A 24,397-nucleotide genomic window follows, 5' to 3' on the forward strand; every position below is an offset into this window, starting at 1 on the left:
GTGCATCTCCCGTCTTTATGCACTCGAATCCTGTTGACTCGAATGGTCAGCTAAAGGAGACGGTGCCACGAGTGATTGCCGAATACAGTAATGAGCAGCGTTCCCCGAATCATCGCCCGGAGGCGGGGGCGGGGTTGACGCCCGGGGAAGTTGTTGATTTCCTAATCCGGTAATTCTGGACCGTTCCCCGGAGAAGCCGTGGGAATCATGCAGATTCTTCGGGACGCCAAAGTTGGGGTCTCATGATGTCAATACGGGATATTATGCTGGGGAAAAGCACTTTCGAGACTGCGTTTGTCTGTACTCCAATTGCTACGAGAGTAGTAAAATGCCGGCGGTAGTCTTTTACGCGGTCGACTACCTGGCTTCGACATCCACGTACTCATCGATAGCCGAAGTGTCAAAGAAGAGATTCGACCACGGGCCGCCAAAGTCCATCAAGGGCGTCTCAAACGCTGGCATCTCATCAACAGTACATGCACTCGCCAACATATCCATCCCCGTCGACGTTGTCCTTGCCGTCACCTCTCGCAGCTCGTTCAGTATCTCAACATATCGCTGCCCCACCAAGTCGCCTTGCACACCGACCGGGAACTCGGCCATGGCCTCCTCTGCCGTTTCCCTGACGTGCGTCGCCTCGGGCCACAGGTGAGAGTACATGTATAGAGTGCCCAACGCGGCGAACTGCATGTAATTGACCAGCCAGAACGCCCTCGAGAACAGGCCTCGCTGGCAGAGGTAGCGGCACTCGTTGACGACCACTCTGGCCGCTTCGATGGACTTGTCGTGACACCTCTTGACCCACTGCTCGAGTCTCGATACGACTCCGGTGGCAGGGTCCATGGAGTAGAGGATGAAAGGGCGGTAGAGCAGGAGACTGGCATGAGCGAACATCAGTTTCAGTGTGCACGTTTGGCGTTGGGTCATTGTAGATAGCGCTGATGGGGGCAGGGCGACGTAGTTGAGATAAGCGGGGAGGTTGTCCTGCCAGTCCAGCAGACTCTTCTCGAACTCGGCCGCAAACTGGTGTAGCTGGGTGATGCTGTTGTTCCGGGCCGCGGGACTGTAGAACTTTCTGAGGATCTTGCCTAGTATCCTGGAGAGGCGAGCATAGTGTATGAGTGCCGCGGCAGAGCAGAACTCTCCATTGGGGGCTACTCGGCAGCCCGTTGCGGTGATGTCGTCGTCGTCGGCCAAGGCGCATTCGTCTTGGTCAATGTCATCGTCGTGTATGGCGCATGGACGGCCGAATATGCTGCTGATGATTCGGTCGTTGACGTAGATGGCCCAGAACAGTCGCTTGCGATACTCGTGGGTGATATAATTGCTCAACGGGCCGACGGAACGGCGGTGAAGGCCGAGGGCTTGGGCGTGGCGGACGACGATGCCGAACGAGGACCAGGCTTCATGCATGCGCGAGTGGTTCAGCAGGTAGTGTGTCGCGAGAAGTCGTGCTTGGAGAGATGCAAACGTGATTTTACTGGATTCTCTCTGGAGCTGGCGGTCGGCCATGTGGTAAAATCGGACGCTTCATCGGTAAGGGTCAGTCTGAATCGCGAGGTATGGTGGGCCTTGACGTAAGATACCTAGAAGAGTAACCGCAATACATGTTGTTGACTCTCGAGTAATGGGAACCAAGCGTCAGTACCATGCAAATCAGGGCCAGGGTGTCGTTGCTGAGACTGTCGTCCTGGCCGTCGCTGTAGAGCTTCTCGAACGACTCCATCAGAGTCGGCTCATGCACGAAGCGCGACGTAGTCAGGCCAAAGTCGAAGAAAGTCCGCACCAGTCTGTCGGCGACGGGCTTCGGAGGAAGGATCGGGGGCAAGTTGCTGGACTCGGCGAGTGGGTAGTCGGAGAAGTGAATTGACATTGACGGCAGACGGGCGAGTTTCTGCTTCGCCATGTGGAGGAAGGCAAAGTCGGAGGCGCCGCCATGGAAGTGGCCGTACTGGTCCTCCTGAAGCGGCCCGTCGGGAGTCTCGCTGGAGGTCCCATTCGCCGGTGGTGACGATTGAATTGGTGAGAAGTCGTGAAGGCTATCTGGCTGGGCGCCGTGTGAGTGCTGCTGCTCGAAAGAGATTGTCGTCGCCGTTGCGACTGGCGATGGTGCTGAGGGTGTTGCTCGTGGACGTCTCTCTGGCGGACACGGCGATGCTGTTGTCGGCATATACTGACATGGCTGGTCGTGCTGCTGGCAGCGGATACATGGTAGGTGGCCGGAACAGCGAGTCTTCTTTCTTGAAAGGGAGTAAGTATTGGGATACGTTTTGTGAAATACAGCAACCCACTCTCTACAGGTCATGCAGGCATTCCTGATCTTCAAAGATGGCCCATTCTGGCCGTCAACATGAGTGCCTCTCCGTTTGCGTTTCTGGCCGGCTGTTTGTCCTGGAGTTTGGTACGGAACAATTTTCAGTGGCGATGCTCTGGCAGAAGCAGTGCGATCCATCTGTAGTCGAGGGGCACGAGTTGAGCATTCCCAAGCACTTTAATCGCTTTTTGAAGAAGGCCGTCTCGAACACGTGTAGTTGGCAAGCATCATCTGCAAACGGGCAGCTGAGGTGAAATCAAGGAGCAGGAACTGACTGACCAACCCCCTCTTTCTTACTGGCAGAGGGGGCAGAAGGGCGCTGCAGCCAGTGTGGAGAGGGGCACGTCAGGGGCCCTAACCCACTGGGCTTCACTGGGATGGCATCAACTGGCTGTCTTCCTCCGTCTTCAACCGTGACGACCTCACCAGTGTAATATTGTCGTGTCAGTTGGTGTTTTGTTCTAGATTCAACGTGTAACTCATGCAACCAGTTCTTATATTGAGCTCACCTCCCACAACATCTACCAGTTACAACATGTACCTAAACCCACTTGCCCGCTGCGCCGCCGTCGGCCCGCTCACACCTAGCTCCCTCCCGTCATCCATCTTCCGGTTCTCCCTCCGCAGATACATCCTCGTCACCGTCGCCGTCACAATCGCCGCCCCGGCCGCCACCAGATTCACCGTAAACGCCGCGAAATACCGCGGCGCCCCGTTGTACAGGTACGGCGTCCACACGTTCGGCGTGTTGCACACCGACACGATCAGCGCAATCGCCGCCGCCCGCTTCGTCACCGGCTGGTTGATGGTCCCCGCGATCCACGACAGCAGCACCGTCGACCCCGCGTAGAAGGACGCCGGCATTAGCATCATGGCTGTGTACCGCGCCCCGACGTTGAGCGTCGACACGGCGATGACGTTGGCCGCGAGCGTCACCCCCAGCGGCGCCACGACGTGCCAGTACCGCTCGCCCGCGCGGTCCGAGTGGAACCCGTTGGCGAGCATCGTCGCGCAGCAGAGGATGAAGGGCGGCGCCGTCAGCGCGTAGGTCACGGTCCGCGAGTACCCTAGCGTCGCGACCACCGGCGGGAAGAAGTTGGTCACGCCGGCCGACGTGAAGATGCAGTACAGCGTCGCGAGCATGAGCCACGTCTTGGGGTCGCGGACGGCTAACATGAAGCCCTGCCGCGCCGAGACTTCGGAGCGGTCGTCGCTCTGGCCCTGGTCCTTTTCGTAGTTGAACTTGACCCATGCGCGTTCCGTCTCCGAGAGGGACTTGATGCCGTCCGGCGAGTTGGGGAGGATGAAGGCGAAGAGGAGGGCGAGGCCGACTGTGACGACGCCTTCTACGAGGAAAAGCTGTTGGCGTTAGTCACACGGGATTAGAGAAGAGAGAGTGAAGCATGTTACTCACCCAGCGCCAGCCCCCTAGCCCATATTTGCCGTCCAGCTTCAGAATTGCGATTGCGAGTAAACCGCCAAAGGCATTGCCCAGCTGGGACCCCGAGTAGAACAAAGCTGCGCGGAGAGCATACTGCCGTCGGTTGAAGAAAAGAGAGAGGTAAAAGAGACCGCCCGAGAAGAAGACGGCCTCCACAAAACCGACGGCGAACCGGGCGACCGCCAGGCTGGCAAAGCTCTTGACCACCGTCTGCGCCGCCGTGACGATGCCCCAGAGCGACATGGCGCAGCAGATGTAGACGCCTGGTAGTTTGATCTTGCCGATGATCATGTTTGACGGGATCTGCATGATGACTGTACTCAGTTGTTAGCCGAATTCCCCTCTGCTTCTGTAAAGTATGCGGCGATGACTTACTATATCCCACAAACAGAACCGAGACGCATGTCTGGTACTGCGTCTCTGACAGGTGCAGGTCTTCCGTGATCCCGGCCAGCTTTGCCGCGGCGATGTTGTTGCGGTCGAGGAAGTTGAGGATGAAGGTGATCATCAACGTCGGCATGATGATGATGTCCATCTTGAGCGTCGCTCTCCTGCCGGTCTTCCTGTACTCCGCCGCCGAGAGAGACCTCAGAATTTCCGGCATGGGGTGCTCGATAGCACCTTTTTGCTCTTGAGATACATCCTCCTTGATGGACTCATGGGCAATGGAGCCGGCCTTTTCAACGTCCATCGTGAGCAGGTAAAGGGAGTTTACCCAGGATTCTGTAAGAATGTCAATGATCAAATGGACCACCCGACAGACATGACGGGGTATAGTTGAGCACTCATTTTCGCGTTATATGTACTCATCACCGTTGGACTTCGCCAAAGCACGTTCATGTCACCTGGTCTGGACATCTTCCCGGCCCATTCCCCGCCCTTGACATCGCGGGGTTAGCTCCGGGGAAGACCAGTTTGTGGGGGATGGGTAATCCGGGGTTGGAGAACCTCACGTTGCGGGGGACGGGTCTGCTTTCCCAGACTGCACTCCCAACCAGGTTCCCCGGGCATTTCCGCCCTGCACGGCGCAGATCTCGTATGTTTCCGTCTCGGGGGGAATTCGTGCATGAGATAAGGGAACTGATGTGCCGGATAATCTCTCCTGAGGAACTGCCATTGGCCGCTGAATGCCGACCGCAAGACGTGCATGTAATGGACCCTTTCTTTGGTTGGCCGCGCATCTTCACTCTCATGGCGACACTACTGCAAAGTCTGACGTATGCAATGGTCAAGTCATTATCATCATTCTAGTCATACCCTCTATAGACATCCGGCATCACGCAGCACACTCAGCCAAGTCCCCCTCCCGCAGCGCCTCAAGCAACACCCGCGCCGTATCCCGATCCGTCCTGTCATCCCCGCCGTGCGTGAGCTCCCCCCACGCCGTCTCGATCCAACCATTCGGCCCGTCGTGCCCGGGCATCCCGTCGAAATACATGCCGTCAAAGTCGCCCTCCACGCTGACGGACTGGTCGTCCAGCGGGAACGCCGCCAGCACCTCCGCGGCCAGCCCGTCGATTCCTTCTGAGGGTGGCCGGTCCGCCATGCTCACGTCGCCCCCGGCGCCGGTCCCGCGCGGGGAGGTCCCGTCCGTCGCGCTGTCTTGGCTCTGCGACGTAGGCGAGTTGCTGTCTTCGTCGGAGGGGATGACCGTCACCGTGCCCGGTTCCATGCGGAAGAGGCCGGGCCGCAGCGTGCCTGTTTCAAAGTCCATCATCGACGCTGTAGATCCAAGGCCGCCGAGAGCGCCGAGACCCGCCCTGCTCTCGTTCCGTTTCCTTTCGAGGAGCGCCTTGAGCGGGTTGAAACCGCCTGTGAACAGGCCGCGGAGGCTGACCGGAAAGTCGCCGTCCTCGGGAAGACGCCCCTTGCTGAGCGAGAGGTCCATTGTCAAGGCCAGACGGAGGTATGAGCTGGGCTGCGACGCGAGGATGTCCGTCCAGTCCGCGATCACGGCGCCGCCCTCATTCGCGCTGGCAGGAGCCTCCCCAGTTGCCGAATCTATCTGTGCCAGGTTGACGATGTGCCGTATCGTCTCGCTGACCCAGTCGACGCCGTCGTATTGCGGCTGGTACGTCTTCATGGCTTCGATGAGGATGTTGAGGCGGTGCTGCTTCAGCGCCGATTGCGTGTTCGGGTCGAATGAACGCGACGAGGCGGAGAGCTTCACGTCGAGGATATGTAGGACCAGGGGCAGGGCGGTGCATGCGACGGCGCTGATGGGCAGCCAGCGGGCTAGCCTCAGATGAATGAGTTCTTTTAAGCATTCTGTGACGCCGGACGCTGCGTCTTGGAGCTCATGTCGGTTCTCTCCGATGATGACGAGGTCTGATGTGGGTATGGCGCTGAATGAAGGGGCGGCGGCCGTGATTGCGAGGTGTAGGACTTCGTGATGGCTGAGAACCACGCGTGAAGAGCTGCTGATGTCAGCGACGATGCTTGAAAAGAGTGATAAGTGCAGGCAACTTACTGATAGTACATGTACATCAGGTTGGTGTACAAGATCACAGAATCATGCTGGAACTCATTCCCTGGCGACTTCATCCTCGCGACGGAACCGCCCCCGAACATGGGGAATCTGAGCGTAGCGCCCTTGTACCACCTCCGCAGGGCCATCTTACATCCGCGGACCCGGTCCTGCTCCTCGGCGCGCATCTCCCGGCCCCAACCGGGACTGTCGTCCAGCGGGAACACCAAGATGAGGATATCCGTCAGCACGACGCACAGCTCGACGAGCTGCTCCAGGATCTCGGCGAGGCACCGCTTCGTGCCGGGGTTGTACACCCTGCTCCGCTCGATCTCGTCCGCGAAATCCGAGTACCCCAGGATGCCGTTGGCGTCGAAGTCGAAGTGGCTGCGGGTGATCTGGACGCCGCGGCGCATGCCGAGGCCGACGATGCGGTCGCGGATGATGCAGCACCACCACAGCCTCTTGAGCAGGTTGCGCTTCTTAGGGGGCGCGGTGCGGGTTGCGTAGTGGTGCGCCTCGACGGTCTTCGCGTTCTGGATGGCGATGGTGAGCCAGGCGGTGTTTTGTTTCCGCAAGGCGGGCGATGAGGGAGGGGACCAGAAGGAGAGGAGGAGGGCGGCTTGGGAGATGGCGAGGGGCGAGGACTCGGATTCAAGGTCGTAGAGGAGCTTTGCGCGTCTGTAGAACGCAGCGCGGGCGGCGCGTATTGTGGCGAAGCCCAGAGTCTTGATTGTTTGGCGGGACACGAACTAGAATGAGGTCAGTTGAGTGTTTTGAGAGCTGTCTTTGAGTGAAACTCACATTACATGAAGCGAAGAGCATCGCTTGAAACAGAAGTAGTGACAGTCGGTCGCTTGGCATACTGCTCGGGTTCATGCAATACACGTCCCAGAAGTCTCCCTCGTTGAGCATTGGAAGGAGGGGATGTACGTGGAGAAAGTACTGCTGTACAAACTCGTCGAGGATCGCACGCGTCGGTATCCTCAGACAGCCCTGAAGCTCTAGAAAGTTGACATCTTGGGGAGGGATGTTGTGAAGGTTGCCCAGGGCCAGGAAAGGGTAGAACGAGAAGGTGACGTCCAGGTTGAGGTGCCGTTGGTCGGCAGATAGCTGTCCTCCAGTGGCGCTATTCAGAGGTAATGAACCGGCCGGGAGAGACTCGAAGCTCGCTCCTGTTGCGGTCGAGGGCTTGGCCGTGTGTCCATGGCTGCCGTGGTCATGCCGGCAAGTGTTCTTGTGCGCCGTCGGGCTCTTCTGTCGGTCATTGTCCGCAGCCAATGGCGATGATTCGTCACTGTGAGAGTGGTCGTGACCGTGATGCTGGCCATTGGGCTCAGTCAATGGTATTGTCTTGCCGTCGCTGCCTGTTGCTGCAATGGGGTCGACATCGTGAGTATGCTCTCCAGACTCGGCGCCATACGGCGGATAGGACGCCTCTGCGGTGTCTGCGTTCGGGGCGTCATCTCTCTGCTGAGCTCGCCGACTATGGGCGGTCAGCAACGCTACAAGAAGCGCCAGTAGTCGCGATTCCACTTACAATCTCGAAGCTCTCCCTGTCACAACACATGTCTCGCTGTCGAGATAGCAATTCATACACGGACGGCCACGTTGTGAGACATCACATCTCACTTTGCGAGCGCGACACGACAGACACGCCTTGGGAGCGCGCTTCCGGATCTTGCTCTGTGATTTGGGTTTGGAAGACTCCGCAGCTGCTGCTTCAGTCGCCATGATGTGGGTTTGGCCGGGACACTGTATATGCTTGCGTGGTATCCGTGGAGAGAGCTGACCGAGGTGAAGCTCGTCTATCGGCAGTGACTACGGGTCGAGAAAACACACGAGGATGTCGGGAAAAGTTCAACTTCCCAGATCAGGATGGACCGAAGACGGAGGATGGGGACGGGACACGGAAAGCAGTTTGCGGGGTGTGGGGAAGAGGGGAGACTGCATGGAATTTCTGGAGACAAAGTCTGGGGGTCTGGAGCCGTCGACGATCCTTTGACGCTACACGTCTGGGGATATCAATAGCGGTGGTCTACTCGTCCTGGACAGTGGACACGGAGCTTGGGGGGCATGCAGCTCGCGGCCGGAAATTATGACCAGGGGAAGCTATTCCCCGTCCCCGTCCGTTGCGCCGGCGGCATGGTTTGTGAAATCGGATTGATCGGAACTGAACGGCTTTCATTTGCTGACTCGTATATCCATGTCCCTTGGCAAAACGCTATCCAGCATCACGAACTGGAGGCTCGATCTCGAAGAAGAAGGCCGAGGCTGGAAGTGGAGGGATGGGAATTGACAGAGCAAATGAGAGTCAGGAAATCGTTTGCCGATGACACCAGCCGAGTCTCGAAGGGAGACATCCCAGAACTTCTCCACACGAGCTCGGCGCCGAAAGCCAATCACCAGCGATGTAACTCTCTCCAACTGACCATGCAGGTCGAGTCATTAGTGCCTCTCCGAACCCCGAATCTCGGAACATTTCCGCACGCAACCCACCTCAAGGGACGAAGCACCACACCAGACGCGGAAATGACAGGTCCATTCCGTCATATTCAACTGCCTCACCCGCACTGCCGTTTTGTTTTAGGTTCGATCTGATGTATCAATGCACTCTGATGTCGATCCAATGCCAGGATCACCATGAGATCCCTCCCTCAGAATCGGAATCCGACGATGATTCTTCGCTCTCGATCGGCTTGAAGACCCAATCGCCATCTTCCTCTCTCAACAGACACACCTTCTCGTCCCCGACGCGCTTGTCCAACCCGTTGGGCAGGTCCATGCCATCGCCGACTTTCAGGAGGATCGAGGGATCGATTCGGCAGAACAGCATTGGCAACGAGTCGCTCTTCCACACAGATATGTCATCGCGGGCTCCCCGGATAATGGTGTGGAAGAGATAGTAGATGCTGATGACAATCAAAGCCGTCGGGAAAATGAGCCACCACCACGCGACGATAATCATCTGCCTTTCCATGACTGCCGGACAGCCGTACCGCTGCCAGTCTTTACGCCTGTTTCGCACATGTCCATGAAGTCTGACCTCATTCGTGAGACTGGTGCTGAACCGACCGATCCAGTCTTTGAGGTTCCCTTGAGCGTTGTAGAGACCCTCGACCCAATCCGAGGAGAAGTTGATGATGGTGTACTGCTTTTCGTACGTTCCCTCAAGCAGGGGATCTGTGAACCGTTGTAGTGCCGCTAATGCCTCCTTGGTGACGCTGTATCGAGATGAATTTGTAACGTTCATTCCCTCCGGTATGTCAATGAAAACGTACTCGCCGAAATGCGCACTGTTGTCCTTCTTAAAGCGTGTTGTGTGCCACTTTTTGTCCTCGGGGACTGTCTGATTCAAACCACCGTCACCAGCCTTGATCGTGTAAGTCTTCATGCAGAACCACAGGGCGCATTCGTGTGCAAGGATCTTGGTCTTCCGCCTCGTTCTCGACACCCAAAGGAAATCAAATACGTTGATGTAGGTGCGTGAAGTTGAGTTCATGTGATGGAAGATACCGTCAAGCGAGTTCGTCACCTTGAACTTTTCCGTGTTCGGTGAGTTGGCGACATCGAATGAAGTGTCAGATGGCGTCCTGTACTTGCAAGTCTGTGACTTGTCGGTGCACACAGTGTCGACGCTCAGTTGGTTGCATTCGCCGCAAACCGCAAGTGTTGGAACGGCTTCCCATGTACAGGTATGGTTTTCCGGTTTACAATCGGCTCCGATATCCTTGACATCAAGCGAGAAAATGCCGCTATAAACGGCGGCTTTCGTGGATACGTTTAGGGCCGGCACTGCGTTTTGTCAGGTGAAGTGAAGCGACAAGAAGGCATCTACTTACGAGGATCAAGTGCCCGCGTTACCGTGAAGTCCTACAAATCACTTCTCGGGGGAGGCTCGACTAGACCTGCTGTTTCGTTTTTCCATGGTCTGGGCTCGTATTGATAGAGCTGTTGAGAGGAGGCCTCAAGTCCATGGACTAAGATGACAATCAAGGCTCCGATGCATGCCAGGTGCCTGTTTTGCAGAGTTAACCATGGGATTTATCAAGAGTGTCGGGTGTTGCATCCATTACCTTGCCCGCAGACGCCAAATGAGGCAGATACTCCCCCACAGACCACGCGAGGCTTCGTCGTATATCTTGAAGTCTTCCAATCTTGCACGCATGTCGTGGGTACGGCTTTGGCGCGCGTCAGAAACCCAAATCCAAGCGGCCTGGCTGATGCAGGATTCGACAATGCCACTCATTGCAACGCGGACACATGTGAACATGGCGACTATGATGACGTCGAAGTCGACGCCTAAGGGCAGCACTGGTACCAAATCCTTATCGAATCTTTTGAAGATGATTCCCAAGGCAATCGCCCCGATGATGCAGACCACGACGAGGAGGTATTCGTCGATCCACTATTTCGAGATGGATCTCCAGTTGCTCTTCGGGAGAGGCCTTGGAGGACCTTCGTTTGCATCGTCGTCGTCAACAGCGCCATCGTGGTCAATCTGGGTCAAGCGGATGTTTTCGTTTCGTATTCCGCCAAATCGGAGATTCATGGTGTGGCGGACAAGGAGGAAGAGAGTAGTTTCCTGATTCGGAGATGGAAAGAGCAGCAAGAAAGAGGAATGCTAATAATGCAGTTCGTAGAGGATAATAGGTAGGTCAAGCAGTTGCTGCCATCATCTTAGGTGAGTGATGCGACGTTGATATTTTGGAGATGGCAGCGCGGAAGGATTGTTGTCTGGATGAAGTCGCGACGACACCCGAGGCATCGAGCAGTGGGCAAACATCGTGCGCTCGACTTTTCGCGGAAGGAAACCTCTTCTATTTCTCATTCCCCGGCAACTGCCTGACGAAGGGTCGTTCTTTCCTTGATGCGAAGAGGTTGGTGCAGACCTATTGGATATGCACGACGATAAGGAACGAGGCAGGGAGGGACGGATGAAGGAACCTCCTTAGGTAATGTTCGGCTCGCTGCGTCTCCCCGATAGGAGTGATTCGCCTGTACAGCGCTGGGCACGCTGCCTATGTCTATCCTGAGAGAATTTACACTTTTTTCTCTAGGAATTGGCTACCGAGGAAATTCGCATTGGTAGCCGTCCGGTCGTAGAGCTTCTTATCAACGATGCATGCCCTCTTCGTTGCTCTTTTTGGCCTTCAAGGCACAGCTGCGTGGCAGCTCCCCCACCGGGTCCTAGCCAATTCCCCTCACGGCCAGATGCCCTTGACCTTTCAAACCAATGACGACGACATCGACATCTCCGGTGCCGATACCATCGCTGGGCTGAAGACCTTTGCCAATCTGCCGTTTGTGGATTGCTTCTCTGGCGGGGACGCCGAAGGTCAATTATATGACATTGCCATCTTCGGCGCCCCTCACGATACAGTCCGTCCACCCCGAATCCAACATTAATTGGCGTGTACATCTGACTTGATGCACGCAATAGACAACTACTGGCCGCCCGGGAGCTCGATTTGGTCCACCGGCCATTCGTATGGGCAGCCAGAGAAAAGGGCCTGGGCAGTGGGACATTTTCACTGGTCGGCTTTTCCCCCCAAGCGGCCGCACAAGTCGGTCCTCTAGCTGACCGTCCTCATAGGTCGTGACCCCTTGCAGAGTTGGGCCAGAGTGGTCGACTGTGGTGATGCACGTCTTACATGGTTGGACAACACCGTTTCCCTGAAGCGACTTGACAAGGCACACAAGGTGATAGGTCTTTAGCTCCAAACCCAGGAACAAGATGCTAATGAAGACAAGGGCATCTCCGGACGACCAGCAGCAAACTCGGCCGTGTCTGTCACACCCAGGATTCTCGCGTTGGGCGGCGACCACACGACTACATTGTCAGCTCTTCGGTCGACGTATGAGAAATGGGGACCTGTCTCTGTCATTCACTTTGATAGTCATATTGGTTTGTCTCAACGACCACTGACCACCGTGACACCAGTTGCTGATATTGGAGTTCAGATACGTGGGACCCTTCCGTTCTTGGTAAGTGCATCTCACTGAAATATGTGTCGATGCTTATACTCAAGCCTTTCAGGTGGAGGCATATCAGATTATGCGTGAGTTGAAAAGTCACTCTTTATGTACTTGTCTTTGAGACTGACTTGCTGCTAGTGGCCTCAACCACGGTACCTTCCTACATATTGCCCATGAAGAAGTAACCAAGCCTGGAGCAAATTACAGTAGACCACGACTGACACCGCTAGCACCTCATCCTGAATACTTCCATCCATGCCGGGATTCGGGCGCCTCTTATCAGACGAAAGGGTGATCTGAGAAACGATGTTCGATGCGGCTTTGAGATAGTAACTGCGCGGGATCTCGACAAGCTCGGCGCACAGGGCATTATCTCCAAGATCAAGGAGCGTGTCGGTGACTCCAAGGTTTACATCAGTGTTGACATCGATGTTCTTGATCCCGCTTTCGCTCCAGGTATTTTCGACTGGCCCGTTTAAGCTCCGCGAAATGCATGCTAACACATGTTAGCTACCGGAACGGCTGAACCAGGAGGCTGGTCAACCCGAGAGCTTCTCACAATTCTCGAAGGTCTAGAAGGCCTTTCAGTTGTAGGCGCCGATGTAGTGGAGGTGGCACCTGTTTATGACAACGCAGGCGAAACAACAGTCCTAGCCGCGGCCGAGGTCGCCTATTCCCTCATCGACCTCATGGTCACAACTCCTGTCAAGTCAAAGGCTGACCTGGAAACCGGCCAATGAATACTAGCCATATCCATGAAAGATCATACTGCAGACCTATGAGATGTAAAGGAAAGATCAGTGCTCACCCAATGTGATAGACAATAAGGGACCTGCTTGTCGAGGCGACATGCACAGGCGCCTTTGTTCAAAGTCGCATAGGGCCTTGAGATTTTGTTTTCTGATTTATGCACTAGAAACAAAAACAATGGAGCCATATCTCTTACACCGCGACTATTCAAGGATCAAAGCCGGCCACTTTGACCTTGCCCAACAGCATTCCTCATCTAGACAAAGGCAACTCGAGGTGTTCGTGCAGTTAGCGGGCAACTCTCCACTGACAAAGCCCATTGTCACTTACCAAGCATTGTTCGCTCACTTGGTTTGCAGATTTCGACGACCATATATCACAGGTTCCAGCCGGCTCAATCGTCCATCTCAACTCAGCTCACAACTCGCACTCACACAATAATATTCCTCGAGTATCATTCATCACAGCATCAATTTCTAATCCATAATCAAATTGATCAACACCGAGTGCGTTTTCGAATCATTTCAAAATGAGTTTGAGTTCCAACACCTCGAATGATTCCGACATGAACACCGCCGAAAGCCCCCAAGATGTCGCCATGTCCTTTGACCTCGACTCCCATCTCAACGTCAACGCCCCCGTTCCTCAATACGTGCGAGACTCACCTTCGTCTACACCCACTCGCTCGTACGACACTAGCAGCCTCCCAGACTACAAAGAGCCAGGCTACGACTATGTTGCGGGTTTCGGCTTCCGTCGGACCCCATCCCCAGGCTCCGGGTCCGACCATCTCGTCCCCTCGCCTACCCAGCGCCGCACATGGGAAGTCAACACCGATGTGCGCATGCAAATCCTCTCTGACCGCCAGGATCGCATCGAAAGCCGCCAGTCCGGATCTGAAGCCATGCAGGAATCGCTGGACGACCGCATGGACATGATCTCGGAGCGTCAGGACGTCGATTCCATGCGCATCAGCAGCATCCGCAAGGACCTCGAAGAGATTCAGGACGCGCTGCGCAACGGGTTTCGTGGGACCTGGACCAGCGATCATCCCGCATTCTGCAGACTGGAGCGTGGTGGTCGTCCCACGGGGCTGGCAAAGAAAGCGCGCGCTCATCCCTTGCGAGGCGCGAAGGGGAGCTCTGTCAAGTATAAGCATTCGCGGGATAACGAAAATGAAGATGGGATCGACGCGCTTCCGTGTCCCAAGCGCCGCAAGCCATCGCCCTCAGCCGAGACCAGACCTGTCGTCCTTCCTCCCAGTGATCATTTCAGCGATAGCGACACAGAGATGATGGAAATCGAGAATGTCAGTGTCATCGAGTGCTCAACGATTTATGCCATGGCAAAGAACGCGAGGCCTACTACAAAGGGCGAAGCGAAGGGCAAAAAGGCGGCGTCCAAGGCTCCCACCCCAGGTCCCGCGCCTGCTCCTGCTCAAAACAACACACGACCTCCTCGGCACGCTCATCCTCGTTACGGACTTAGGAACCTCAATCAGGTGCAGGAGGATAGGGAGAAGAGAGAGGCGGCGAAGCAGGCTGCGGACGCAGCGCGACGACAAGAGGCGCACGATAAGAGAGTAGCCGCGAAGAGGAAGAGAGAGGGGGCGGCGCAGTAGCAAGAGGCGCGCAGTAAGACGGAAACTGCAAAGAGGGAGACAGATGCGGCGGCGAGGGCGAAGAGAGCGGCAAACAGGGCTACAAAGAGGGAGAATGGTGGATCTCAGCCGGCTCCTGCGCAGCAATAGCAGCAAGACCCAGATCAAGAAGATGAGGAGGATAATGAGCAACAGGATGAGCAACAGGATGAGCAGCAGGTCGAAAACGATCAGCAAGACAACCACGTGCAGCAAGCTGGCGAGGTACACGAACAGCAAGATGAAGAACCATAACAAGGAGAGGGATCGAACACGAGCGACGATTCACGGGCCGGCGAGGAAGGGGGTCAGGGGGGACAGCACGATCTCCAGCAAGACGAAGTCGAGGAAGAAAAAGATGAGGAGCCCCAGCAATAAGAAGGTCAGAATACAAGCAACACAAGTCATGATTCAGTCGATGAACAAGTAGAGGACGGGGCTGGAGGGGGGACAATTAGCCTCCATCAAGACGCCAGGCAGGACGAAGACGTGGAGGATGCTGGTGAGGGCTACCAAGCTGACATATAAGCAGAGCAGAGCCAGGGCAACGGAGGGAACAGAACACTAAACGTACAAGGTCAATGGGAGTCTACCGGGATAGGCATAAAGAATACGAAAGGGGTGGTGGGAAAGAGTTGAGTTGTATTTTCTCGTGCCTTGGAACCCTTAAAGTGATGGCAAGAATCTTTCTCAGTTCATCTAGACGCTCATAGTTAATTCTTCCCCTAGATATTGAAGCATTAGTCTATGTCCCTCAAGTCAACAGCAAGACCCCCTTCAGTCCCCCATAACCAACCAACCAAACCATTCCACATACCTTCCATCCATGTAAGCCCGGACCCATCTCCAGAAGGCTCACCTTTCGGAGCAGGCAGACAAAAGAGACCCCTCGCGTGCCCCGTCCCCCTCGCATACGCCATGCCAAACACAGCCCTCGAATGGCCCTTCCCAGACACGAACGCCATCTCTAGCAACCTCGCCCTCTGCACCATCACAACATCATGAAGATACCTCGGCGTCGACGGCTCAACCAGCGGCCGCGACCTCCATCGAAGCTCTCCCTTCTGCTCATCCCACTTCCTCCTCCTTGCAACCCCTTTCACCGGCGCCCGCTGCACCCTCTCATTCTGCCAAACCCTCTTCTGCGCCCTCCGCTCCGGCGTGCGTATCCTCTGCTCCTCCCACCGCGCCCCCTCGACATCCCAATAACTCCCGCCCCCCTCAATCTCCCTCTCATCCCACCCTTCAAGCTCGCTCGTCTGCCACCCAGAAGACCGCCGCCTCTCATTCATCCGCGGCCGGCGGGGCTGCATCCTCCTCCTCGTCTGGCCCGCCACCTCCAGAAGCGGCCCCCGTTCGCGCTGCGACCGCTCATGCGCCGCCGTGTACGTCGTGGCGCACGTGCTCGACGTGTAAGTCGACATCCAGGACGGCGAGGCGGTGTACATGGCCGCGTACACCGGGGCCGCGGCGCCGTTTCTGGGCGTAGGAGTCTCGTCGTCCGGTGACGGGAGGAGCACCTCGGGCACGGGGGCGGGAGTGTCGGAGCTGGTCGCGCGGGGAGGGAAGCAGGCCTTCTCCAGCGACGACTTTCTCGCTCCAGCGGTTGAAATTTGTTGGCGCCGTTTGCATCGTTTGCATAAGTGTTTCCTGTCCTTGCATCGCGCACACGGGACCTCTAGAGACGGCGCGCACTCGTTGTCCTCCTCGTCGCTGCTGGATTCTGAGTCGTCCGCGGGGAAGACGTCCCAGTACATCGAGTCCATCTCTGCGCGCCAGTGCTATTTGAAGGAATCGTGACAGCCTGGAAGAGAGGGGAGAGACAAGACTGTCGGAGGTTGAAGATATGACGGCCTTCCGTGATGGTAGGTATGAGAAGATCAGACGAACATGTGATTGCCCAGTTTCTTTCGTGAGTGAGGTGACAAGATGTATGATGTGAAGGCAAGAAAAAAAAGGTCGAGGTATGTTCAATGCGCGTGACAAAAAGTTGAGACATGCATTTGGGGTAGCTCAGCCAAGAATGGCCGGTCGATGACTACACCACCTGATTTGCGGGAAGGAGGCGCCGGATTACTTCAGCCATCTGCGCCGGCGCGCTTCGTGTGTCTGGGGAAGTAGCCTGTATTGACTAAATCTCAAGCTGTTCTATTTTTGCAGCAGTCAATTGGAAGCTAATGCTAGAATTTGACGTGGTTCTAGCTCTGAGGCGGCGTTTTGAGATTTCAAGCGGGAAGGAGCCGGTGGAGACGTGCGGACATCTCTAACCTCACCTTAGAACACCATCAAGGAAGGAACGAACATCCCATCACGAGCCTCACTAAAAGGAAATAGCAGCAACACCTCTTTTTAGAAGATGGGCAGCTTCTACATCAAAAGTAAATCAGATCAAAATGACAAAAGATAACGCGACGGTCATCCGTTAGGCCCTCCTCGCTTTTGTTTTTTGCGAGATTCGAACTGAGCGTCCCTACCCTCAACAGAGTAACCAGAAACTCATCGGGTAGTATTGGTTTTAAGTTGTTAGAGATGCTTTACCAACTAGACCATTCGGCCCATCTCTTAGTTGTGACTGGTTGAGGGTGCTTGCACCAAAGCCATACAAGTAGCATACTGCGCGCAACACACACGCGCAGGTCCGAATTTTTGCATTCCCTTTTTCTCCCAACGCCAAGCAATGCCTACCAAAAGAATTACAAGAAACCCCGCGTGCTTCTCTGGATGTAGTCCCTGAGAGCCTCCCCCCTCTTAGTCCCAGTACCGGATATCCCCCTCCGCGCCCGCCGAGACAAACTTGCTCGTCTCCTGCGGGTGCCACGCGACGCACGTGACGGCCTGGTCGCCGGCCTTCAGCTTGTGGTACATCTTGCACGTCTTCCAGTCCCAGAAGCAGACGTAGCCCTGCGTGTCGCCGCTGGCCAGGAACTGCCCGTCGGGCGACACGTCGACGTCGATGGCCGTGCCGGCGTTGTTGTGCCCGCGGTACGACTTCTTGCGGTTCTGCCGGAACTTGTCGTTGGCCCCGTACACGACGATCTGGTTGTCCGACGACTGGAACGCGACGTACTTGCCGCTCGGGTGCGGCGCCGCCCGCGTCATCGGGTACATGTACGGCTCTGCGATGTACTTGATCGGCACGGGGATGTTGTAGTCCCACGCGCGCAGCGACTTGTCGTCTGAGGTCGTCATGAAGCGCCGGCCCTCGTCGACGAAGGTGATTGTGTTGATTGCGGCCAGATGGTGGTCTGCATGTACATGTTAGCATATACCGAGAGCAAGAGAAAAAAGTGAGAAACATACCGTATTCTTGCACAATCTCGTTGCCGGCGCGGGTGTCCCACTGGATAATCTTCTTATCCGACATGCCTGCCACAAACTCATGCGCATGCTCCGCAGACGGGTTGAAGCGCACGACGTGCGGCGTCTTGCCCGTCGAGAACTTGCCCAGACAGCTGCCCGTCTCCGTGTCCCACAGCTTGATCTGCCGGTCGAAGCTCGCCGACAGGAACCGCGTGCCGTCGTTGTTGAACGTCGCGTCCGCAACCGCCTTTGAGTGGCCCGAGTACGTCCGCAGCAGCTCGCGCTCGTGGTAGACGTCCCAGATCTTGACCGTCGAGTCCGCCGAGGCCGAGAGCAGCAGATGGCCCGACCCCGGGAAGAAGCGCAGCGCCGTGACGGCCTTGCTGTGGTCGCGCCACGTGTGGATCTGCTTCTTGGGGATGTAGTTCGTGATGCTGCCAATCTCCTTGCGCAGGTCGACGTCCAGGTCCTGCGGGACGTGCATGTACGTCCGGCCCTGGTAGTCCCGCTCCGCGGCGCCGTGGAACGTCGTCGTCTCCTCACCCATCTCCTCGACCTCCTTCCGCCTAGTCAGGGCGGCCTCGGGCGCGCGCACGACGGTGCCGCTCTCCACCACATCGTCGTCGTCCGTGACTTCTTCGTATTCCTCATCGCTCGCGAGCTCCTCGCCCTCGCGGACGACCTCGTACTCCTCGCGACGGTACCGCGCCCAGGGACCGACGTATGCGCCGTCGCCCTCCGCAATCGACGCGTCGCCCTTCTTCTCGCGCCCGGAGCGTATCCTCGCCGCCTCCTCCTTGACCGCCTCGCCCGTCTGGTACTCGCGCTCCGGTCCCCCTTTCCGCTCGATCGCGCGGTGCTTGCTGCGGAAGGTGTGTTCTGACAGGAAAGTCTCCTCCGCCGTTCCCGTGAGAACGTTTTTGCGCTTCAGGGTGGTGTTTGTCTCGTCTTTGAATGGGTTCGCGGGCCCTAGCTTCGGGCGGGCGAGGTCCTCGCCGGTGTAGGGGACGACGGCGTGGTCGGGCTCTGCTTCCTGGCGCACAATCAGGGCGTCCTGGGGAGCCATGTTTGGCGTGTACTCTCCAAAGCCCGACATCTTGGATAGTATCGTCTAGTTGCGGGGATTTGGGGGTTGAAAGGCGGTTGCGTCGCGGTTGGAAGATTTGGTCGCGATTGTCAAGGTCCTGGTCGCATCTGCAAAAGTTGGTGTCACGTGACTCTGATGTCAGGCCTGAGCTTTCGCTGCGATGCAAGCTCCTGGGTGCAGAAAAGCTTGGACATCTGCAGTCTACGAGCACAGCACATTTACGAATCGAACCCTGGGAAAGCTGCTGGCAAGCTTTTGTGTTTGAACATGATGGAAGCAGTGATAGAGGCACAAGAGGCACAATAAAACATCTGTCATTACTCAATTATCGCAACCCGCCGCTCCCAGGACCAGCCGGCCTGGCAGCAACATAAAGTAAACAGCTAGGTATTTGTCTTTCGCATCATAAACTTCCACAACCATTCCCTCCTCCCCTTTGTCACATTCCTTTCCCGTTCATCATCATCAGAATCCCAAACGGAGGCGATCATAAACCAAACCTCTGCCCGTAAACTCCGGGAGACCAAGGCGCGGGCACCCGCGCCGTATTCTCCGCCCCAGACCCCCACCACCGCATCCTGGTATCATGACCCCATGTCTAGCAGTTGCCTGCTTTATGCCTTCATAATGAGCCACCTCGTAGCGTCCGGCTGCGGGGAGGCGCAGCGTCTGCGTTTCGGTGTGCTCACTCTCGTCCACACGGCATGGTAATGTATGTACTGGAATCCGTCCCGTTGTCGTTCGCAGTATGCGATTCATCTCTAGTGAGCCTCGTCACGGATGAGGGCGACGATCATGCTGTAGAGGTAGAAGAAGAACATGACGAGGTGGAAGCCGAGCTTCACGAAGGACTCCTGCAACGGTGTTAGATCTGGGCATGCATAACCTCTGCTAGAGTAGTGCTTGCTTACCTTCTTGTGGACGTTCAGCTTGCGGAAGATCTCGGTGGCATCCAGCAAGTGGGTGTTGTCGACAATCCTAGGCCAAAGTCAGCTTTCATCCCTTCTCCACAGTGGTCTCAAGCATGTGACGTACTTCTTGATGTTGTAGGCAAGCAGCGGCAGGTTCAGGATTAGCGGCACCCAGTAGCCGTTAATCAGGAACAAGAACGTCAGGAATCCGTGGACAGCGGCTTCGGGGATGATGTAGGTGTTGAGGCGGTTGCAGAGGTCAATGGGGTTGATGTAGTCGCTGTAGGAGGTGAGGGTTAGCTGTCAATTGTCCCATCTTTGAAGTGATCGAGAGCACGAGCGCGCTCTTGCAGCCGTCTGCAGCAGCTGCAGCTTGTCTAAGCTCGCAGGGCAGCGGCCAGCGGCGATGCACGGTGGGCGCGCGTCGACTCGAGGTCAGGAGGAGGACAACGTACCATTCCAGATCGCTGTACATGATGGTGAAGAAGACTTGGAGGAACAGGTTGACGGCATTTATGAGGACGGCGAGGAGGTATAACCACGCTTCGCCAGACATGTTGACGGCTTTGGCAGCGAGCTGCGCTTGATCGAGATGTAGAAGATGAGGTGTTTAGTTGGCAGAGATACAGACAGCACTGATCGGGGGTGCTGTTGTTGGAGGTAGGAGAGGAAGCTCTCGTCTCTTTTTTTCTGCGCTCAAAAGGGCTGGTTTGGAGCTGTGTGCGATGCGGGCAGGTGGAATGCTTCGACGTCACTGGGGTGATGTACGAGGGAAGCTCTGCGCCGAGGCAACCGTTGCAGTCAGGAATTGCAGTCGGGGGGATGCTGCGGAAGCTGCAGAAAAGTGCGAGAGAGATAGATAGACAGAGCCAGACGACACGTGTGGGTATCCAAGGGGTCGATGGCGAAGCCGAGTCGTGGTTGGATCTTGTTGGCTTTTTGGTGGGAGAAGGCAAGAAGCAGCAGACGGGGACGGAGACGGAGGAGACTCTGCTCTAGCAGGCGAGTTGAGGCAAGGCGAGGCGAGGCGAAGCCAGGTGAGGTAAGAGAGGCAAAGGCAAGGTTAGGTAGGAAGCGAGCCGAACAGGGTTGAGGACACCACACAAGCCAAGCTAGGTACTGAGGTGAGGTAGTGCGCCGTTGACTGAGGTTGGGCCGTGGAAAATCGGGAGGGTGGGTGTGGTGCGCGCGGGCAAAGGCTACGGGGCTAGGTTTTCCCTGATGATGAAAGAGGCTCCAGTGTCGATGCCTTGCTCCAGCACACCACCACCACCACAACAACCATCAGGGCAGCGTGAGGTGCCCTCCATTCAACTGAACCTCCAAGCAGCGGGCAGGCCCAGATTGGGCTCCCTGCCTGGCCAGCAGCGGCCAACACCCGACCAACAGCCAGTCAGCGCCCTGGGATTGCGCCCCGCCAGCCTGCACCTCACAGGTGCACCACACTCACCAGATGCACCTAGCAATAACGCAGTACAGGGGATACGTACCGCTAGATAATCCTCCGGCAGCGTTTTTCTGATTTCTCACGCTCCGACCGGCGACCCCAGCGAATCCCATCGATGCGTGGCCGCGAATTTCAGACCCGCCAGTTGAGCCACACTGAGCAGTTGATGGCACAAGCGTGAGGGGAAACACAGAAAATCCCAGATAAATCCCCAGGGGTCCCCATCGCGGCGAACAGGACCCCTCCTTCGTCCCAGCTGCCAGGTGCTGCTCCCGCCCCTCATCCAGCTGTCGACAGTCCATCAATGGCTGTGCCTGGTGGGGAGAGGGGCATTTCGCATCATCGTCAAACGTCCATTCTTTGCCCGCCGGGTGGCTGGGAGCGGAGGCTGGGGGCTCGACGGGCTGTCTGCCGGTCTTGGCCCGGACAGCCGCCTACAACGCGTGCTATTGTATTACGAGTCCGAGTCGCAGCCTGGACCGGAAGCTTGAACAGCAGAAGCACATGTCCATGTTCCTAACTTGGGATGTCCCTGGCTTAAATGCCCCTCGATTGACAGCTGTCTTTTCCGTCCACCACATGGGACAGGGGACCGCCCCAGACGTCACGCTTGGATCCGATCTCACGTGCCCGTGCTTTCAGTATCAATTCTTTCGCTTTTCAAGTCATGATTCTCCAAGGTATCATGCCCAACGCTAGCAACCTCGTCCGCTCTGCCGGCTCGACACCCTGCATGAGCTCGATGCCTAGGTGTTGCCAGTCGTCACCACGTAAACACTGCACCAAACCATGTATCTCCTTGTTTCCCCCCTCACCACAACGCCTCCTGCTGCTTGTTTATGCATATGTGTATACTAATGCTTGTTTATGCGGTCGTTCCGTTGGCATCGCCGTTGGCGCCGGGCATCGGGATCTTTCCACCAGGGGAGTCGGCTTTCCTGGCAGTGAGGACCTCCACGCCATCCTCGGTGACAAGGAGCGTGTGCTCTACAACATCATTAGCAATCTATCCATGCCTGCTATCTTTCACCAGATATCACTCACCGAATTGCGCAGTCCTCTTGCCGTCAATCGTTGTGCTGGTCCAGTTGTCGGGCCAAGTGATGTCCCGGTACTTACCAAGAGCAATCATGGGCTCAATGGTGAAAGTCATGCCGGGCTTGCACTCGCCAACCTGCTTGTTCTTGGCGTAGTGAGGAACGTTGGGAGGGCAGTGGAACAGCTTGTTGATGCCGTGGCCGCAGTACGTGCGGATGACACTGCAGTTCCTCTCCTTGGCGATCTTCTCGATGATGTTGCCAAAGTCGCGGATCAGGGTGCCGGGCTTGACCGCAGCGATGGCGGCGTCCAGACAGTCGCGAGCAGCCTCCACCACCCTGACGGAGTCGGGGTCGGCCTTTGCCCGCTCGCCAACGTAGTACGTCTCATTGAGATCGCCGTGGTAGCCCTCGTGGTACAGCGTAACGTCAATGTTCAGGATGTCACCGTCGAGCAGGACGCGCTGGTCGGGAATGCCGTGGCAGATGACCTCGTTGAGGGAGGTGCATACCGACTTGGGGAAGTGGTTGTAGTTGAGGGGAGACGGGTAGGACTGTTGGGCACCTGGTCAGCTCTCATGCCCACGCGCGCTGGTTTCAGCGCAAAGCACTCACGTTTCTCTCTATGCAAGCCTTGTGGACAATCTCGTCAATGGCGTCCGTGGTGATGCCGGGCTTGATGGCAGCGGCAGCAATATCCAAAACCTCTCTTGCCAAGCGGCAGACCTTGCGCATGCCCTCAATTCCCTTGGCATCCAAGATATCAACCTTGTTCCTGTTCAGAATGGACCTGGGGTACTTGGGCTGGCCATCTTGCCACCAGTCGGGGTGGGGGATCGACTTGGGAACCTCGCGGCGGGCGGAAAGAGGGTAGACGGGTCGGAGGGGGCCGCTGAAGGGGTAAGTCGGGAAGGGGTTGAAGACACCTGTCTCTGGATCTGGTTTAGAGACGACCTTTGGCGGGAGGACGTGGTGGAGTATACTTGTCTCGGTCTTGTGCATGGCCTTGTGGTTGCCCTGCACGCAGTTAGCAGCCGTCGTGGTTGTCGTCGCGGGCATGATTCTGCATTGCTAACCCAGTTCTTCTTGAAGCAGTCCTGCGAGCAGAAGTAGCTGTCCTTGATTCCCAGCTTCAAGCATGTCGGGCACTGGAGGGAGCCAGCATCGTTGGGGCAGTCGACTCCCAGGCACTTCTTCTTCGCGGGGGGTTCCGTCATGGTGGGCGGTCGTTGGTCGTGTGTCGCAAGAGGAACGGCAGTGGTGTTCACGAGGTGACGATGGTGTTTGAAGACACTTGAAAACAGAGAATGGAAGTTTACGCAGAAAAGACCCTGGGAAACGACAGGGTTCGGATGGAGAATGCGGCGCGGCAGCTAACAGCACAGCATATAGTACGGTACGACGGGACTGGAAAGTGACCTGACGAAGAATTGTTTCCAGTGGAGGCCAAGAGTCCAAGGCTGTGATAGGTACGTTGCCGCAGCTCGGGCGCTTCCACACGTACCAGGTCGGTTCCCCGCCACCAACAGCGACAATTTTTGGTGGGCTGGCGGGCGGGCGCTTGCTCCAACGGTCTGATGTGTCTTATCGATTGGCTTCAATCTTATCCGATAAGGACTGTTATCGATAGGCGATACCTAGCACGTACTTCAGGTTATCAGCGTTTGCGGCTAAAGGCCGAAGCAACTGGCACCGCGGAGCTTCCCTTGTCGGGGCTTCCGGGAAATAGCCGACGTCTCCGAGACGGTAACGGGCACCACCTGGACCTGAACCTGGATTCTTGGTGAAAAAAAGCTTTCAAATGCAGGTGAAAGAAAGGTGCGCTCTGCGGCGTTGCGGCAAGTCGTTGACGCTCTCTCCCTCTGTCCCTCTGTCCCCGGCCGCCCACTTTGCTTCTCCCCCCGGCCGACTCGACCCGCCAATGTGCGAAATCATCATGCGACTCTCTTCACGCCACCGGCCGTAGACTGTTTTCCTTTTTCCAGCAATCCCTCCCGTTGGAATTGGAGAATCTCTTGGTTTCGG

At 56.6% G+C, this 24,397-nt stretch overlaps 10 protein-coding genes across 10 annotated transcripts; 2 read left to right on the forward strand and 8 right to left on the reverse strand.

Annotated features, from left to right (window-relative positions):
* Positions 1–357: 357 nt before the first annotated feature.
* Positions 358–2,180, reverse strand: COL26b_003820 (uncharacterized protein; the record flags this gene model as incomplete). Its single annotated transcript, XM_053176709.1, has 3 exons — positions 358–1,528; positions 1,587–1,985; positions 2,134–2,180. The coding sequence occupies 3 exons, from the start codon at positions 2,178–2,180 to the stop codon at positions 358–360; spliced, it is 1,617 nt and encodes a 538-aa protein (XP_053039319.1).
* A 662-nt stretch (positions 2,181–2,842) lies between these two features.
* Positions 2,843–4,446, reverse strand: COL26b_003821 (uncharacterized protein; the record flags this gene model as incomplete). Its single annotated transcript, XM_053176710.1, has 3 exons — positions 2,843–3,673; positions 3,729–4,069; positions 4,131–4,446. 3 exons carry the CDS (start codon positions 4,444–4,446, stop codon positions 2,843–2,845), a joined length of 1,488 nt encoding a protein of 495 aa, XP_053039320.1.
* A 585-nt stretch (positions 4,447–5,031) lies between these two features.
* Positions 5,032–7,956, reverse strand: COL26b_003822 (uncharacterized protein; the record flags this gene model as incomplete). Its single annotated transcript, XM_053176711.1, has 5 exons — positions 5,032–6,172; positions 6,226–6,974; positions 7,027–7,708; positions 7,763–7,778; positions 7,878–7,956. 5 exons carry the CDS (start codon positions 7,954–7,956, stop codon positions 5,032–5,034), a joined length of 2,667 nt encoding a protein of 888 aa, XP_053039321.1.
* Positions 7,957–8,860: 904 nt separating this feature from the next.
* COL26b_003823 (uncharacterized protein) lies at positions 8,861–10,390 on the reverse strand (the record flags this gene model as incomplete). The annotated part of the gene is made up of 2 exons (XM_053176712.1): positions 8,861–10,017; positions 10,342–10,390. The coding sequence occupies 2 exons, from the start codon at positions 10,388–10,390 to the stop codon at positions 8,861–8,863; spliced, it is 1,206 nt and encodes a 401-aa protein (XP_053039322.1).
* Positions 10,391–11,436: 1,046 nt separating this feature from the next.
* COL26b_003824 (uncharacterized protein) lies at positions 11,437–12,941 on the forward strand (the record flags this gene model as incomplete). The annotated part of the gene is made up of 5 exons (XM_053176713.1): positions 11,437–11,604; positions 11,941–12,130; positions 12,187–12,210; positions 12,532–12,657; positions 12,712–12,941. The coding sequence occupies 5 exons, from the start codon at positions 11,437–11,439 to the stop codon at positions 12,939–12,941; spliced, it is 738 nt and encodes a 245-aa protein (XP_053039323.1).
* A 539-nt stretch (positions 12,942–13,480) lies between these two features.
* COL26b_003825 (uncharacterized protein) lies at positions 13,481–14,572 on the forward strand (the record flags this gene model as incomplete). Its single annotated transcript, XM_053176714.1, has 1 exon — positions 13,481–14,572. The coding sequence occupies one exon, from the start codon at positions 13,481–13,483 to the stop codon at positions 14,570–14,572; it is 1,092 nt and encodes a 363-aa protein (XP_053039324.1).
* Positions 14,573–15,961: 1,389 nt separating this feature from the next.
* Positions 15,962–16,356, reverse strand: COL26b_003826 (uncharacterized protein; the record flags this gene model as incomplete). Its single annotated transcript, XM_053176715.1, is given in 2 exon segments — positions 15,962–16,268; positions 16,286–16,356. The coding sequence occupies 2 exon segments, from the start codon at positions 16,354–16,356 to the stop codon at positions 15,962–15,964; spliced, it is 378 nt and encodes a 125-aa protein (XP_053039325.1).
* A 982-nt stretch (positions 16,357–17,338) lies between these two features.
* On the reverse strand, positions 17,339–18,986 carry COL26b_003827 (uncharacterized protein; the record flags this gene model as incomplete). The annotated part of the gene is made up of 2 exons (XM_053176716.1): positions 17,339–17,835; positions 17,891–18,986. 2 exons carry the CDS (start codon positions 18,984–18,986, stop codon positions 17,339–17,341), a joined length of 1,593 nt encoding a protein of 530 aa, XP_053039326.1.
* Positions 18,987–19,738: 752 nt separating this feature from the next.
* ERV14 (COPII-coated vesicle protein) lies at positions 19,739–20,444 on the reverse strand (the record flags this gene model as incomplete). Its single annotated transcript, XM_053176717.1, has 4 exons — positions 19,739–19,831; positions 19,889–19,955; positions 20,013–20,168; positions 20,344–20,444. 4 exons carry the CDS (start codon positions 20,442–20,444, stop codon positions 19,739–19,741), a joined length of 417 nt encoding a protein of 138 aa, XP_053039327.1.
* Positions 20,445–22,200: 1,756 nt separating this feature from the next.
* COL26b_003829 (uncharacterized protein) lies at positions 22,201–23,589 on the reverse strand (the record flags this gene model as incomplete). The annotated part of the gene is made up of 4 exons (XM_053176718.1): positions 22,201–22,322; positions 22,380–22,926; positions 22,988–23,389; positions 23,449–23,589. 4 exons carry the CDS (start codon positions 23,587–23,589, stop codon positions 22,201–22,203), a joined length of 1,212 nt encoding a protein of 403 aa, XP_053039328.1.
* Between the last annotated feature and the right edge of the window lie 808 nt (positions 23,590–24,397).

Source organism: Colletotrichum chrysophilum (genome assembly GCF_026319265.1).
Source record: "Colletotrichum chrysophilum strain AFK26 chromosome Unknown scaffold_22, whole genome shotgun sequence".
NCBI lineage: Eukaryota > Fungi > Ascomycota > Sordariomycetes > Glomerellales > Glomerellaceae > Colletotrichum > Colletotrichum chrysophilum.